Consider the following 14,774-nt stretch of genomic DNA (forward strand, 5'->3'; position numbering starts at 1 on the left):
CTTTGACTGTCTTTCCTCTTCATGTCCAAGAATTGCTGCCGTGAACATCATCTGCCACCTTCACCGACCGCGGCACTCCCGGTCGCATCTGACAGTAGCTAGTGACCCGGGCAAGTTGCTGATCTTCAATCTGGCCTGAGAGCACCCTTGAATCCGCGTCTTCCGCTCTTTGCAACGCCTCCCTGTGTACACTGTTCCTCTCATCATGGCCGAATCTACATCAGTGGACGCGAAACCTCACAATGGGCACACCGAGTACCATTCCCCGCGACCGCGCAAACCGACACGCATCGACTTGCTCAAACCACAACTAAGCGAGGAGGCTTTCAACAAGGACGGAACGCTCAAGGACCCTGGGTCGGGCATATCGAGGTAGAGACAACATTACACTTCGTCTTCCGCATAGCTAATCGCAGCAGCGGTCGATCAACACCCATTCCCGCAGATGCGCCCCCCTCAGTTCAAGCTTCCTCTACTGCCCGACGACAGATACGAGCTCAGCAGAAGCAGCGCATATTCCCTACTATCGAGTATGTGGATCGCGTTTCCCACTTCGACCCGAACAGCGACTACCATGACTTCCGCGGCTTCTTCGTCCTTTTTTGGATTGGACTGGCCATTATGGTCATCACAACGATGCTTCGGAACCTGACGGAAACTGGATATCCTTTACAGCTACGACAATGGAAATTATTCAAAGAGAAGGTATGGGAACTCGGTATAGTCGACGGTGCTATGGTGTGTAGCACCGCATTATCACTGCCTTTGCAAAGGCTATTTCTCAGTGGCGGGGCACTACGCTGGAGTAATCCCGGTATGATAATTCAGAGCATATACCAAGTGATATGGCTTACCTTCTGGACTACGTATGCGTTGATTCTTCGACTTCTTCAACGACATGTGCTAACATATGCAAAGCTATCCCTTTGTGCGTGACTGGAGCTGGACTGCCCAAGTCTTCTTCACTCTGCATCTGCTTGCCATCTTCATGAAGATGCACTCCTATGCGTAAGTCTATTTGCGTGAATCAAGGATAGGAACCCGTGGTTGACCATGGCAGTTTCTATAATGGTCACCTCAGTGAAACACTACGGCGCCTGAATGACCTCGATACACCCGACAAAGCCAGCAAAGCAGCAGCGGTCCGCTACCCGAAGCCTCAAACCCACCTACACGATCTCCCACTGTCTCCTACTGACGAAGAACCCGAAGATGCTAACGCTGCTTATCTGAGCCAGCTGCGAGCAGATCTTGCCTTCGAGCTCGCCTCGCCTCTTGGTCGCGTTTCCTACCCAGAAAACCTTACGTTATATAACTTTGTGGACTTTATCTTCTGTCCAACGCTTTGTTACGAAATCGAATATCCCCGTACGGCCAAGATCCGCCCTCTGGAGGTCTTCTACAAGACGCTTGCTGTGTTCGGGTGTATCTTCCTCATGGTAATCACAGCAGAAGAGTTCATCCTACCGGTCCTGGACCAGTCGGCGTTACGACTACACCATTCGAATAGTACGGTCGATTTCGGCCTGATTATGGGCGAGACGATAGGGCGCCTGCTCTTCCCCTTCATGATCACCTTTCTGCTCGTTTTCCTCGTCATCTTCGAGTACATCCTGGGTGCATTTGCGGAGATTACACGTAAGTCACCATTCGCCCGTTATGTACGCCCAGCTAAGACAGTAAAGGATTTGCGGATCGTCAGTTCTATGCAGACTGGTGGAATAGCTGCGACTGGCTTGAATTCTCGGTAAGAAAGTCCTACCATGAATACTATTCGAATGTCTTTGCTAACATGCGGATAGTAAGTAATCAGTCTTGTTTATAAGACGCTCTCGATTGTCTTATATCCCTACTGCGTTGTATAGTCCGCTTTTGCCAGCGTTGATTTCGCTTCTCAGAAAAAAAAACTCCATATTCTCAGAAAAGTGCTAACATATCGCTACCTATAGTCGTGAGTGGAATCGGCCAGTGCATCTGTTCTTCCGTCGACACGTATACTCGGCTTCGAAGAATCACATGTCTCGACCTGTGGCCACAACCATCACCTTCCTTATTTCGGCTCTTGCCCACGAATTGGTCATGGGCTGTATAACTAGGAAGTTCAGAGGCTATGGATTCTTTGCTATGATGCTCCAGATACCCATCATTATGGTGCAGAGGAGCAAGTTCGTCAGGGGACGGACTCTGCTCAACAATGTTTTGTTTTGGTGCAGCATGATCCTAGGGCTCAGCATGGTAAGTTGGCTAACCCTTGAGCATGTGCTATAATGCTAACGACTGATAGATGTGTGCCCTGTATGTCCTAGTGTAAACACACAAGGTCGCTACCGTGAGACGTTGGAAACTTGTACTATAGAGGATTCATTGTAGCATAGCGGGGCGGATGTTTACGAGATACCCCTCTCTTTACTTGGATGTCTTGAGATGCTCTAAGCTCAGTTGTTGTTTGAATGCCATTCGTTCAAAAATTGCGTGAATCATTATTCATAACTGATGCTTGAGCTATATGAACCCGTGGTAGATGACTCCAAGTCCTCTTCACACTATGATCTGACATGTGCAAACTACCGTGACGACATCGAGGCCTATCTACCACCTGACTAAACTACAAGCGTCAAAAAAGACTGTTGATGCCATCCAGTCCCATCTATCGCCTGACTGAACTCCAAGATGCCCACAACTATCATCCAAAGCAAACGAAGACCACACAACACACCAACTACCACCCCCTCTCCGTCTCCCTCCCCAACACCACCCCAGCCGGCCTCGCCAACCCCGCCTCGACATCCCTCTCCACCCCCTCCCTAACTTCCTCCCGCCTCCTCTCCTCATCCTCCACCTTCTCCTTGTTCCCCGCGCCGTCACTCTTCCAGACGAAATTCCCCGCGCCGCCTCTCCCCGACCGCGCAACAGGCATCTCCTGGCCCTCCGGATGCCACGGCGTGCTGATGTGCGGTTTCGCACTCGTGGGCAGCGCGGTGGAATCGGCTGGTTGAGTGAACTGGCCTTGCGCGACAAGGGTCGAGGGCTGGTAGAAGTTTCCCGCGCCGCCGCGGCCCATGTGTGCGTAGTCTTGCGGCGGGGGTGCGTTGTTGGAGGGTGCTTGCTGGGGAGGGGAAGGTGCGGTGGCACTGGCGCTGGAGGGAGGCGGGTGGTTGGCTTCGATGTCCTGGATGGGAGTTGTAAGCATGTATGTATGTATCGCAGAAGGAGAACCGCGCTGGAACTACGAGGTGGTATGACTACGCACTTCACCAGCCTTCTTGCTCGACTCCTTTGCGGCGTTTATATTCCCTGCGCCGCCTCGACCGTACATGGTTGCGCGGTGCTAATCTCAAAGACTCTGTATACTCTCGGTAGCTTGCTAGTCACGATTACGAACGCTCGTCCGTTGTCTAAAGGTCAATGTTGAAATGGTCTGAAGAGAGTGATGAAGATGATCGATGCGAAGGAGCGCGGCTCCCTGTGGGGCAACGTTCTACAATCCATCGGAGCACCCGTTGTCTTGGGCCTGGCCTGGCCTGGCTCTGATAGCAGCAACGTGGGGAACGCTTGATCAAACGATCAACACGAACGGCTGTCGATGTGGGGGAGATCAAAGCCAACTAGATTTGTCACGAGCTTGGCGACTGATAACGGAGATTTGGGCACAGAAACAACTCGTCGTCGCGTGCACGATTGTAGAGGCACAACCTCGGTAAGTCTTGAATGTGTTCACGTAGCGTGGACATTCAGCAGATGCAGCCAGGTTGCAAGATAATCGGCCTGGAATTGTGACCGCCACAAGAGAAGCCGTAGGGAATGATCAAGCATTGTCGCATTCAGCAGGAGAACTGGGTGTAGAGAAGAGCGTAAATAATCGCATTCGCACACTGCTACTAACAAATGTGTAAGAGACAAACCCGGCCGTTCAAGGCGTTAATCCCTAGTAGTGACTGTAAGACAGACAGCTGAAACAATGCACACGTCACCGTGCGTCAACAAAGAATACCTTTCCCATCCCATGTGGTCGACCTAGACCCTTTACCATGTGGAAACACCTCGACGCCTACCCAAACTCCGCAAAGCACCCTGAGACCCGTCAGGCTACATCAACTTACTCCCGGCCTTCTTGCACAGCGCGAAGTACGGGATACAGATTGTGCGCATCGTCGTCGCTCATCCGGCGCTCAATCGCGTGCTTTACGTCGAGCTCCTCCTCATCCCCTGAGTAGTCGTGCGCTTCAAGTCGGTCTTTGAGATAGGCCCGAAGTCGCTCGATGACTCGAATGTTCTCCACCCAGGACTGTTGTGACGACTCGCCCGTCTCTGTGGCAGTTGAAGAGGCTACACTAGGTGATCGCAATGCGGGATCTACCTTTGGTGAGTGGATTGCCAGCTGGTGGACGTTGTGATGTAGGCTGTCCTGCTCAGAGTCGCGACGATCCTTAGGAGAGGCGCCGTCATCCGAAGTATCCATTGAGTCGCTGCCTCGTCGATCTGGCGCTGCCTTTTGCAAAAGGTTGCTTGAAAATCTTCGACGGCCATCGGCATCAAATGCAGGGGCGAGTCCTGATGAAGGAGCGGCAGCAGACATGTCCGACATTGCGCTAACAGATGGCAGGGTAGGGTACATGCTGCCAATCGAAGTCCTGACGGTAGGCGAGACGGTGCTTCCGGAGTGGGCTGCACCAGGGGAGTGCTGCGAGCTGTATGACAAAACGCTGGAAGCTGGGGTCAAAGCTGGAGTCTCGGCATTTGTAGATCCGATAGCCGTGGCGTGAGAAGATTGCGAGTGGCTAGATGACAGTCCAGGAGGTGAGTTGCTAGAACGGTAATTCGCGTTGGCGTGAACGTAGTGACCCGGGTGTTGCACACCAGCAGCTGCCGCTTGATTCGGGTTCTCGTAGACGGTGCTCTGCAGCTGCTCCAAGAACTGGTCAATGTTCAAAAGATCGCTCTTGGTCCTCAGGTTAGGGAGCGGCAGAGAGTAAGGGTGCATGGGCGGGTGCTGCGCTTGGGCAACCATTGTGCCACCGTGTCCGCCGTATTCAGACATGCCCTGGTAACCGCCGCCGAGGACTGGAAGCTGGACTCCTTGGAGGCCCATAAGTCGCTGTCCGACGTCATAGTAAGTGGAAGGGTCAATTGAGCGACGTTTGGCATCTCCGAAAAACTCGTTCAAGGCGTCATATGCTGCGCGCTTCCTGATTTCGTAGTCGTTGTTGAGTTGCTGGCTCTGGTTGACAGCGTAGTAGACAGGGCCGTAGGCAGAGTTCTGCGGTGGGCCTCCATAGAAGCCAGCCGGAGCGCCACCTGGGTGCTGTTGGCCATAGCCTCCATTGGGGCCCAGCGCGCCATCGGGATACTGATATCCACTCGCTGTAGCGGCAAGCGCCTGCAAGTCAGCGACAACTGTAGAACGCCGGTTAGATATGTAAAGGAAATAGGGGCGACATGAAAGGGATGGAGGCAGGGACCAAGGAGAAGTGCTTACGTTTTCCATTCTGTCCTGGATAGCCTTGAGGCGGGCCGCTACGGTTGGGCTCAGGCGAGCGGAGCAACACGGAATCGTCGGCGTGCGTCTTGACGTGCTTCTTGAGATCCTGTGGGCGCTTGAAAGCTTTGCCGCAGAAGTCGCACTTATGCGGCTTCAACGGAACGTGAACACGGATGTGAGAAGTGATGTGGTCACGCTTGACGGTGGTGGTGCGGCAGTTGCCCCACTGGCAGGTGAGGTTCAAGTTGTTAGTACTCTTGCGACCAACATGGCGCTCGCAAACGTGATCCTGTTGAACAGTCAATATCTCTCTCGGATAACTGATATTATAAAGTAGCCTGAAGGTATACGAGGCGCATTACAGCTGACAATCCAACATGTCAAAGTGCAGCCTGCCTGGCAACCTTCAGAGACTCGAACGAGGTCGACTTACGTAGAGCTGTTCGGCCGATGGCAGGCGTTCGCCGCAACTCTGCCACTGGCAGGTCAGCTGGTCGCCTGAGCTGGTTGCGACAGAGGCGGGGGTGGGTGCATTTTGCTGGGTTGGCGTGCCTAGGGGTTGTTGCTGAGGTGTCGTGGCCGTCGCGGGGACGGTGCTCTGAGAGTCGGCCATGGCAGTAGTGGTCGAGTCTCTTGGCAAGTGAGTGTTGGTGGTGGTGGATGGGTGGTGGTGTCGATTGCAAGCAAAGCAACAGAGATGGGAGCGCGCAAACAGTGGGATTTGATGCGCGCAAGTAAGTCAAGACAAGCCCTGGAGAAGACGGCGCAAGCTTGGGTGGAGAGAAGGGAAAGAGAAACGCCCAGGCTGGGGGAAAGTGGCTACAAGTAGAAGGGCAGCGAGCGGAGCGGGAGGCGGGCGAAGAAAAAGCCCAGAGAAAACCGGCTGTCGGCGTCGCGGCCGGTGCGGAGGCTGCGGAGTCCGTCCATTGGCTGCAGGGGGCGATTTGATTCACACCCTGGCCTTAGCGCATGCACTAGCGCCTTGGCCGGCGCCTTGGCGGGTGTTATCCCTCATCCCCCCCAGGCCGAATTATTGCACCGCGCGCGCAGGCAGTGTGCAGTCGCTTGTCTGTAGTTGGGAACGACGGCCGCCCTCGAACGCGCTTCTTGTGCCGTTGCTTATCGCCATTCTGTCCTAGCAAAGCTGCCCAGTTGTCTTGCATGAGCGTGGCCACGCCTCCAACAGCAGTGCCGAGCGGCTAGGTTGAAACTGCCCAGAGTATTCAAATCATCGCGGAGCGACTTGGCTGTGTTGGGCGGAGGACATTGGCATCGTGCACGCGATACGGGTGCCCGTTGGTGCGATTCGGCACTCGAGGTGGCAATACTGGGGCTAGTCGCCTAATGCCCAAGTTTGGTCGCAAACAAAGAACTGCGCACGCCTTCTGAACGACGAGCTGGAGCTCTATGCGACGAGGCTATTCACTCTCTCCAACTGGGGTATAACCCACACAGTCGTCACCTTCCCCTAACCCGAGCTTGAGAGCCTCCCTCTATGCTTTTCCAAGTGTCCACCATTCGCGACCCAAAATGCCTCCTCATCGCTCACCGTAGTCCCCACACGTCGTATTATCGCGCACTGCTGCTGGATCCAGCTGTCCTTCAAGAGCTCAACTGCCCCTTGCAACGTCTACGCAATGGAACACGACACTGCCCAAAAAGAACAGACACTCAACTTCTCAACAGCCGAACCACACTGATACCCAAAGCTCCACATACTCGGTCTTGGTATCATCGAGCGGAACCAAGTTTTCCACTCCTACACTTCTGCTTGGCCCGCCAAGAGCCAAGCCCTTTGAGCGGTTTGGCAATTGGGGCTATGCATATTGAAGGACGTATTGGCGTAGCCGTGCCGTGGGCTCTTGTTTGATTTGAGCTGATTGAGCTTGCACGGAATGGCACGGCGTCGTCAGCTGATGGACGTCGTGTGTCTGCCCTTCATCACGGCGCAATAAGCATTGTCCAAATTCATACAGCACCATGTTACACAGTGTTCGTCTCGTAGTTGTTTCTGACGGAAGGGGCTATCAACCTCGGTAATTCCAAGACTGGGTTTCCCGCTTCTACCTTCTTCAGTCGTCACCGACGTCTGGACGAAAAAGGTACACAAGTTTAACCCTTTTGTCCGTCGACGAAGACTGCTATGACGAGGTGGTTCAAGCCTTCGTACGCAGACTGGTGTAGAGTTCGTAGACTATCGCTGTAGCCAAGTGTACGCGTGGCCACACTGAACCCGCCCTCGCACAGCCACCATCACTTCGTCCGCCAAATCTGCAATCTGCAATACCATGATGGAAGCTTTGAAATCAAGGGCTTGACGATGCATTTCCAAGAGCATTGGACGCCTTGGGCTTGAGCTGCATTCTTAGCTTCTTGTTGACTGCAAGCAAGCAGTCTTGTCCCGACTTTTCCGCAGCTCCCAAGGAAATCTTCAGAGCGGAATCTTGCCAAGCACGAGGAACCTTCTCCCCGCATTTAAAATCCTTACCAGTCATGGTCATTACTCAGACTATGGACAAACGAAAAGTTATCAAAAAAACAGCAGTGAGTGATGCGCTCGAGAAAGCGACGCAGCATTCCTCGTAGGCATCTCGTTTTGAGACTCCATCTTTGACATGCCGAAAACATCTCGATTCTGCAACTGCTCGAAACCAGCGCCAAGAGATACAAGTTACAGCTTGCATTCCAACAATTCAGGCTATAGTAACTCTTAACTCATTCTCATTCCAATCTACTACCAGCTGGCTACCAAGCAGCCTCCCATCCCCTATTCACCACCCCCTCCTGGTCCCATTCGCAGCCCCCCTGGTCAACACATCCGCAACAGCATAATACGCCGGCTTGCGATTAAACTTGGCATCCAAGAGACACGCATTACCCTCGCCAGCAAAAGTCTCCGGAACCCAGGATACCGGGTCCCAGAAATCCCACACCGTCACGCCAACGCACTTCTTCTCGTCTACACATGCACGCACACTATCTGCGTAGATCTTCGCTTGCGTAGCCGTCTTGTGCGCATCATCGGGTAAATCCAGTCTGACGTCTAGCTCCGTGAGAGCGGTTTCGAGACCGAGAGAGGTGAAGAGTTGCTGTGCGGCGCGGACGTCGGTGTATAATGGTGCGCGGCTGACGGTGAAGTGGGACTGCAAGCCCACGCCATCAATCGGCACCTTGCGTTTCTGGAAGTCCTTGATGAGGGCTTGGACGGCGAGGGATTTACTGTTCACGCGCTCGATGCCGTAGTCGTTGTAGTACAGCTTGGTGCCGGGCGACGTGTACTTGCGTGCAAATCGGAAGGCGTGTTCAATGTATTCTGGGCCTATGGTGTCGAGCCAAATGTCGGAGCGGTAGGTCCCGTTGTCGTTGAATGCTTCATTTACCACATCCCATGCGTAGCAGTCGCCCCAATAGTAGTCTGCTTCGTGTTTGATGTGATTCTCTAACACGTTGAGCAAGGTCGTCTTCGTCCAGTTTCCTGACGTCAGCCACTTGGGAAGTTGGTTATGCCACAGGAACGTGTGGCATCGACGTATCTGTCCTGCATCCTTGGACGGATCGACGATTTCGTCTCCCAGAGTATAGTTAAAGACGCCTCTTTTGGGCTCGATGTGCACCCACTTCTGTCCATTCGACGCGGTGACTTGATTGAACTCAGATCTATCGAAGGCGATGGAGGTATACTGCGTGTTGTCGAGAACGACATTATCGATAGCTGTGCCAAAGTACTTCAATCCTGCCTTTCTCGCGAGACCGCCGAGGCCTAGGGCCTGCCTTGCTCTAGTAGGGCGAGGACGGACCGGGGCTGGTGAAGCGACCACCAGGGGAAGAAGAGCAAGGATGTAAGAGACCTTCATCTTGATAGTCGAAGCCGACGGGACGACCAACACAGGTGGAAGAGGCTAGAGAAAGTAGAACCAAGGTTATTGAGGAAGCTTGCCTATATACCTACCCTTGACTAATTCCTAACGCACCTTTGATTGCGATGGAAGACTCCGCTCTGCCGATATGCGGTATCCGTAGTCGCAAGATCAGTTCATTCATTCGGACTTCTCGATGGGGCTTTCCCAACGCCAGGCTAAGCCGGTTAGCTATTGAGCTACAGGAAAGAGGCACTTGATCATCTCGGATAAATTAAGATATAGACGCAGTCTCGGGACTAACAGAAAGGACCTGATGATCCCAGCCGGAACGAGTGACCATAGCTTTACGGTACCTGACCAGCAATATCAGATTGATGGGGTTACCGGACGACTGGAACTCCACGGCAGTGAACTTTTGACGAATCCCATCAAAATTGTTGTCCTACTATTCTAAGTGCTCGTATTGCCAAATTTTGTAAGTCCAAAACTCGAACGAGGATTGTCGGTTATCCAGTTTCTCAGAGTAGAAAGAGAAGTTGTTGCGTGGTCATGTTAACAATTCTCCCTCTATCCTGACGGGTAAGAAACGCCGCGTGTATGCTGTTATATACTGATGATGAGCTTGGCATGGCACAATCGGGATTTGTGTTACAGGAAATAGGCTAAAGGCCACATTTCTCCAAGCATGCAGGTCTTTACGAGGATCGAACATCTATAGTGTCTTTCTGCGTAAATTTCGTACGCAGCTATGATGATATGTCCAAGGGATCAAAGTCTATGTCTCTATCAGCTTCAAGAAGAGGTGTAAAACCATTCAATCTATCCCAACAAAAACACCGTCTTTTTCTAGATCTTCGCGCGAAATCTTCGGCATCGGACTGACTGCATCTGCGCGTTTGAGTGCGCTTTCAATGCTCCCCCAGAACTTTCCCAGATCAACGCTTCTTGGAATCCTACAGCCACCCTCGCCTGACTGCAATTTGGTAACCTTCGTCCTGCCAAGCTCTCCAACGTCGGATTGAGTGACTGAATGAACACCCTCAGTAACTATATCGACCTGGAACCGTTCGCCGCCCTTGTCATCGAAAATGTCGGGATCAATAGCAGCAGCAACAGCGAGAGGGTCGTGAAGTGGCGGCCCATCCGTTATCGAAAATACTTCAGCATAAGTGCCGGCAAAAAAGGACATGATCTGGGTGAAAAGTGCGCGTAGAGCAGATGGCGTGCGATCACTCTTCGCGGATGATGCATCGAGCGGCTCATCTGATCCATAGAGCTGGGTTCGGCGAACAGCGCTTGTACCGAGGACTAAGTGGCTCAGATCGAGCGGGATCAATGTCGTCTTGGGCTTGAGGATCGGATGCGAAAAGATAAAAGCCGATGCTTCCGGGTCGCACTACTTCTGTCAGTGTCATTCGCAGCTAGATGATGGCGGGTAGTATCACATATATCTGAAAGACTTGTTAGTACGTTGCATCAACAGTATGGAGACTCCAGGCCGAAAAGCTTACGTTGAACTCGGCATAAGCCGTCCAGTTGCCAAAGCGTTCTCCCTCGCCTTTGACTTTACCCATGGGAGCGTTGGTGAAGCCACCACCAACTGCACCTCCCATTATGCTCAAACCTTTGAGATGGCCCGCCAGATCGGTGTACTTCTGGAATAGCAGTCCAATGTTTGTCAGCGTGCCCGTCGAAACCAGCCAAGCAGTATTAGGCGGGGTAGCTATAAGAGCCTTATACATAGCCTCCAGATAGTCAACATCAGTGGCGGCGGGCTCGATCGGCTGAGGCAGAAGCGTAACTCCATCCAGGCCAGACTCGCCTGCTCATATCAGTCGACTATGCCGTCTACGCATTGGAGGTATGATGTACCGTGGATATCGGCAGCGTGTACGGCCTCGCGAACAATGGGCTTCGCCGCACCCGAGTAGACTTTCACATCACGCCGTCCAATTGCCTCGAGAATCGCCCGTGTGTTGAATGTCGTCTGCTCGAGCGCAGCATTGCCATGGACGGTGGTGACACCTAGGAGCTCGACGCGAGGGTCGTGGGCGCTAATCAGGAGAGCATACGCGTCCTGGAGAAGAGAGGAGTCTGTAAGCGATAGTAGCGACGTATGGTGGTCTGAGACTCACATCATGTCCAGTGTCCTTGTGGTGTCAGTACGGAAGTCGAGGAAGGTGCGAGCGGTTTACGGACACAGTCGAGCCAAAGAGGAATCTTTGGAGTAGCAGCAGTAGCGGTCATATCGATAAAGCCACAAAGGTATACAAAAGCTAAATAACGACGGATGCGATCACTTGTACAACGAATAGAGGGCAACTCAGGGTCCAAGCCGGCGGTTTGGTGGGGTTTCCGCGTCGGCCTATGAACACGGACCCCCGGGCCCTTCAATAGGCGCGCTGGTATTGATGCTTGCTTTCCGTCCCTTTCACCTTTGGATGCGATCTCAACCCCTGGATGTTATCGTAAAGCTAATAATACAGAAAGAGTACAAGAGCGGATGCGAGATGCGTCCATGAGCAAGTTTCCATAGGTTCACAGTCCAGGTTTCCGGCGTTACCAGCTTTGGATCCGTCAGAGTCCGAACGCACCTCCAGGCCCAGTTTTGTCAGCTACACTAAATGTCGACAAGTTCCCCACCGGTCTGACAACATTAACATCTCTATTCGTCGGTGCCTGAAGCGGCGCCTTCCGAGGCCTACCTTCCGAGCTTCCACCAAGACCCGATCCTCCTCTAAGCAGCATTCTTCCGAAGTCTGAGTATCGAGAATCTCATCTGTCGGACTTCGACATGGACTTCTTGCGGCGCCACGAAGGCCACAACGAAGTGAAAACCGACCGATACTGGGCTTTTGGATACTACTTCGAAACTCTGGACAAGAAGCAAAAACACCAAAGACGAGAATATCTGGAGTGGTATGGCTTTGTTGCACAGTGGTCTGTACTGGCCATCTTCGCAGCCTTCCAAATCAGCTTCTTCTTGGCTTGGCTGGTAAAAAGCGGGTTGAAATATGATCCACCGAAATCTCCATCCTTCAATAAACGCTCAGATGGGAGGCTAGGGTGGCTGAGAAGCCTGCGAAATACTGGCAACAGACTGCTGTGGTGGATGCGAAAGGACATGATCCCAGGTTGGAATTGGGGCACGAGGAGTGAATGGATAGGCGCGAGTGCTTGGACCGTATGGTTGCTGTACCTTTGCGTCGCACATACAGGAAAGGGTACGTATATCCATAATGAATTATGAGTCTGCTCCCGGTATTGACGCAAGTAGACTATCTACACCTCACTAAGCGAATTGGACAAGTTGGCGCATCGCAAATACCAGTGCATTACCTTCTAGCGATGAGAGCACCCTACTCTCCGGTTCAGTGGCTCACACGACTATCTCACGAGCAGCTGAAGGCTTCGCATGAGATTTTAGGCCGGATTACATACTTCCTCTTCGTCCTACATGGTATCTTCTATTTCAACTTCTTCATCTTGTCCGGTCTCCTCGCAAAGCGCATCAAATCCTGGGATGTTATTTGGGGCATTATTAGCATCGTTCTGTTTTCCGCTATTGGCACGACAGCCCTAGGCTTCATCCGCAGAAGGAACTACCGGATCTTTTACATCTCTCACATTGCTGTTGCAAACTTGATCATCCCAGCGTTGTATCTACACGTCTCGCACATCCGCATCTACGTGTACGAGATCGTCCTAGTGGAAGCTTTGCATATCATCTTCCGCACGCTACGGTTCAAGAGGTACCAAGGAACCATCAAAGTACTCCCTGGCACAAATCTGGTTCAGATTCGCATACCATTACCATCGATGAGCTCGGCACTGAAATGGAAACCCGGTCAGCACGTCTATCTTAGCAGACCGTGGGGCAAAGCCAAGGCTCCGACCTTCTACGACCAATGGCTAATGATCAACAAGACGAACCCCTTTACTGTGGCGTCAATACCGGTCAAGGATAAGGAGCTGTTACTCGTCGCAAGAACACTAAACGGCAACACAAAGTACCTCGCCGACCTAGCGCGTACACTCGCTCAAGGTGGTAGCGGTATCCAAATGCTTCCCACGGCTGGCGGCGACATTCCGATTTTACCCATTGTTCTCGAAGGACCGTATGGCGCATCGGCACACCTCCCAGACTTCTCCGACTACGACAATGTACTTTTGGTGGCGGGCGGAGTCGGTGCAACATTTATCATTCCGATATATCGAAGCATCCTAGAAACGCACGACCCAACGTCTGCAGGTACGCATATTCGGTGCATATGGGCGGTCCAGAAACTTGCCGACACGCAGTGGGCGTTTCCTGCATCCTCTTCTCGTGACGACGAGCATGAGGAAGACGCAGGTGCCGAAGCGAATGGTCACGGCTTGTTGCAGGGCCCAAGAAATGTCGAAGTTTATGTTACACGGCCATCGGGTCCGAGTCTGCATGCTGACGCATCTGCATCCGGCGTTTTTGCTATTGATCCCGAGGACGAAGGGGGAGATGCGATTGAGATGCAAGAGAATGAGCAGTTACTGGGCACGGAGGAGCAAATGGAGAAGCCAAGGAAGGGGGTAGTAGTGAAGTATGGCAGACCGAAGATGAGTGACGTCGTGGATGAGGTCTTTGGCAAGGGTACGAGAACGGCAGTCATCTGCTGTGGGCCGAAGAGGCTGACTGAGGATCTCAAACGGAATGTGGAAGTGTGGGTGAAGAAAGGCAATGATGTCTTTTGGTTCGATGAGACGTTTGGATGGTAACTTCTGTCGCAATGATATACTATGAGTTATTATAACGTTTCGAAACGGCTGCTGTCATAGCGTTGCCCGGCATCAGGGTGCTATTTGTGGGGGAACATCGCCATCCCCCCTTTACCGAGACCATGGGTCAGTCAGTGGAGTGACAACGTGACTTCCATCAACACACCATCTGTTTGATCAGATTATGTGTACCAATACTTTCTGCTCTCCAGCACATGACTGACAGCCCAAGAGCCAGTTGCAGCCCATTTGGAATTCCCTATATACTCCGGGCTATAGCCCTGGTGGGACTTGTCAACATCGGGCATGGCTCAGCGCATGGAAGCTTTGTTCAGACAATTGTGCATGGGGCAGTCTGCGTGCACAGCAGCAACAGAGTCAATCAAACTTCAGCCATACGCGGCTCGAATTTACCCGAATGCTTGGTGTTTCCGTGAGGCATACAGAGGAGAGGACGGGAGTTGGGCGCGCTCTTGGACCAGGAGCAACGGACAGCGTAGGACAGAACTGCTTGCTTCTTCACCCTCTTTGCAGCTTTGCCATTCACGTCTCGAGGATGCGGAAGATCACAGACACCATGCCCCTTTGGACGCGCCGCCGAAATTCATTTGCAAGGCTCCGTCCGAGCGTAACCCAGCCAAGCGCGAATCACAGAGATCCCCGACCACTAGAGGCGTTGCTCC

General features: G+C 52.7%; 6 protein-coding genes across 6 annotated transcripts; 2 read left to right on the top strand and 4 right to left on the bottom strand.

Moving 5' to 3' along the window:
* Positions 1 to 205: 205 nt before the first annotated feature.
* On the top strand, positions 206 to 2,311 carry K460DRAFT_378257 (uncharacterized protein; the record flags this gene model as incomplete). The annotated part of the gene is made up of 7 exons (XM_040935053.1): positions 206 to 372; positions 417 to 866; positions 919 to 1,008; positions 1,061 to 1,638; positions 1,686 to 1,747; positions 1,957 to 2,235; positions 2,285 to 2,311. The coding sequence occupies 7 exons, from the start codon at positions 206 to 208 to the stop codon at positions 2,309 to 2,311; spliced, it is 1,653 nt and encodes a 550-aa protein (XP_040785572.1).
* An 88-nt stretch (positions 2,312 to 2,399) lies between these two features.
* On the bottom strand, positions 2,400 to 3,694 carry K460DRAFT_418149 (uncharacterized protein). The gene is made up of 2 exons (XM_040937924.1): positions 3,251 to 3,694; positions 2,400 to 3,169 (listed from the first exon to the last, which is right to left on the bottom strand). Exons 1-2 carry the CDS (start codon positions 3,314 to 3,316, stop codon positions 2,720 to 2,722), a joined length of 516 nt encoding a protein of 171 aa, XP_040785573.1. The 5' UTR covers positions 3,317 to 3,694; the 3' UTR covers positions 2,400 to 2,719.
* Positions 3,695 to 3,775: 81 nt separating this feature from the next.
* On the bottom strand, positions 3,776 to 6,502 carry K460DRAFT_340668 (pH-response transcription factor-like protein pacC/RIM101). Its single transcript, XM_040931121.1, has 3 exons — positions 5,913 to 6,502; positions 5,477 to 5,768; positions 3,776 to 5,394 (listed from the first exon to the last, which is right to left on the bottom strand). Exons 1-3 carry the CDS (start codon positions 6,090 to 6,092, stop codon positions 4,097 to 4,099), a joined length of 1,770 nt encoding a protein of 589 aa, XP_040785574.1. The 5' UTR covers positions 6,093 to 6,502; the 3' UTR covers positions 3,776 to 4,096.
* Positions 6,503 to 8,115: 1,613 nt separating this feature from the next.
* K460DRAFT_138111 (glycoside hydrolase family 10 protein) lies at positions 8,116 to 9,743 on the bottom strand. The gene has a single exon (XM_040926720.1). It carries the CDS (start codon positions 9,331 to 9,333, stop codon positions 8,251 to 8,253), a length of 1,083 nt encoding a protein of 360 aa, XP_040785575.1. The 5' UTR covers positions 9,334 to 9,743; the 3' UTR covers positions 8,116 to 8,250.
* Positions 9,744 to 10,153: 410 nt separating this feature from the next.
* Positions 10,154 to 11,586, bottom strand: K460DRAFT_290126 (Inosine/uridine-preferring nucleoside hydrolase; the record flags this gene model as incomplete). The annotated part of the gene is made up of 6 exons (XM_040929176.1): positions 10,154 to 10,735; positions 10,785 to 10,790; positions 10,851 to 11,164; positions 11,212 to 11,416; positions 11,475 to 11,489; positions 11,539 to 11,586. 6 exons carry the CDS (start codon positions 11,584 to 11,586, stop codon positions 10,154 to 10,156), a joined length of 1,170 nt encoding a protein of 389 aa, XP_040785576.1.
* Positions 11,587 to 11,740: 154 nt separating this feature from the next.
* K460DRAFT_367943 (uncharacterized protein) lies at positions 11,741 to 14,103 on the top strand. Its single transcript, XM_040933684.1, has 2 exons — positions 11,741 to 12,563; positions 12,617 to 14,103. Exons 1-2 carry the CDS (start codon positions 12,134 to 12,136, stop codon positions 14,089 to 14,091), a joined length of 1,905 nt encoding a protein of 634 aa, XP_040785577.1. The 5' UTR covers positions 11,741 to 12,133; the 3' UTR covers positions 14,092 to 14,103.
* Positions 14,104 to 14,774: the final 671 nt, after the last annotated feature.

The sequence above is a fragment of the Cucurbitaria berberidis genome (genome assembly GCF_010015615.1).
Source record: "Cucurbitaria berberidis CBS 394.84 unplaced genomic scaffold K460scaffold_4, whole genome shotgun sequence".
Taxonomy (NCBI): Eukaryota; Fungi; Ascomycota; class Dothideomycetes; order Pleosporales; family Cucurbitariaceae; genus Cucurbitaria; species Cucurbitaria berberidis.

What these genes read in the sequence shown, in the direction of transcription:
- K460DRAFT_340668 (XM_040931121.1), bottom strand. Translation starts at nt 6,092, where the DNA reads ATGGCCGACTCTCAGAGCACCGTCCCCGCGACGGCCACGACACCTCAG. An exon ending in CATCGGCCGAACAGCTCTAC is followed by an intron (nt 5,769 to 5,912) that starts GTAAGTCGACCT and finishes ACTGTTCAACAG; the next exon opens with GATCACGTTTGCGAGCGCCA. An exon ending in TCCAGGACAGAATGGAAAAC is followed by an intron (nt 5,395 to 5,476) that starts GTAAGCACTTCT and finishes GGCGTTCTACAG; the next exon opens with TTGTCGCTGACTTGCAGGCG.
- K460DRAFT_367943 (XM_040933684.1), top strand. Translation starts at nt 12,134, where the DNA reads ATGGACTTCTTGCGGCGCCACGAAGGCCACAACGAAGTGAAAACCGAC. An exon ending in CGTCGCACATACAGGAAAGG is followed by an intron (nt 12,564 to 12,616) that starts GTACGTATATCC and finishes TGACGCAAGTAG; the next exon opens with ACTATCTACACCTCACTAAG.
- K460DRAFT_138111 (XM_040926720.1), bottom strand. Translation starts at nt 9,333, where the DNA reads ATGAAGGTCTCTTACATCCTTGCTCTTCTTCCCCTGGTGGTCGCTTCA.
- K460DRAFT_418149 (XM_040937924.1), bottom strand. Translation starts at nt 3,316, where the DNA reads ATGTACGGTCGAGGCGGCGCAGGGAATATAAACGCCGCAAAGGAGTCG. An exon ending in CGAGCAAGAAGGCTGGTGAA is followed by an intron (nt 3,170 to 3,250) that starts GTGCGTAGTCAT and finishes ACTCCCATCCAG; the next exon opens with GACATCGAAGCCAACCACCC.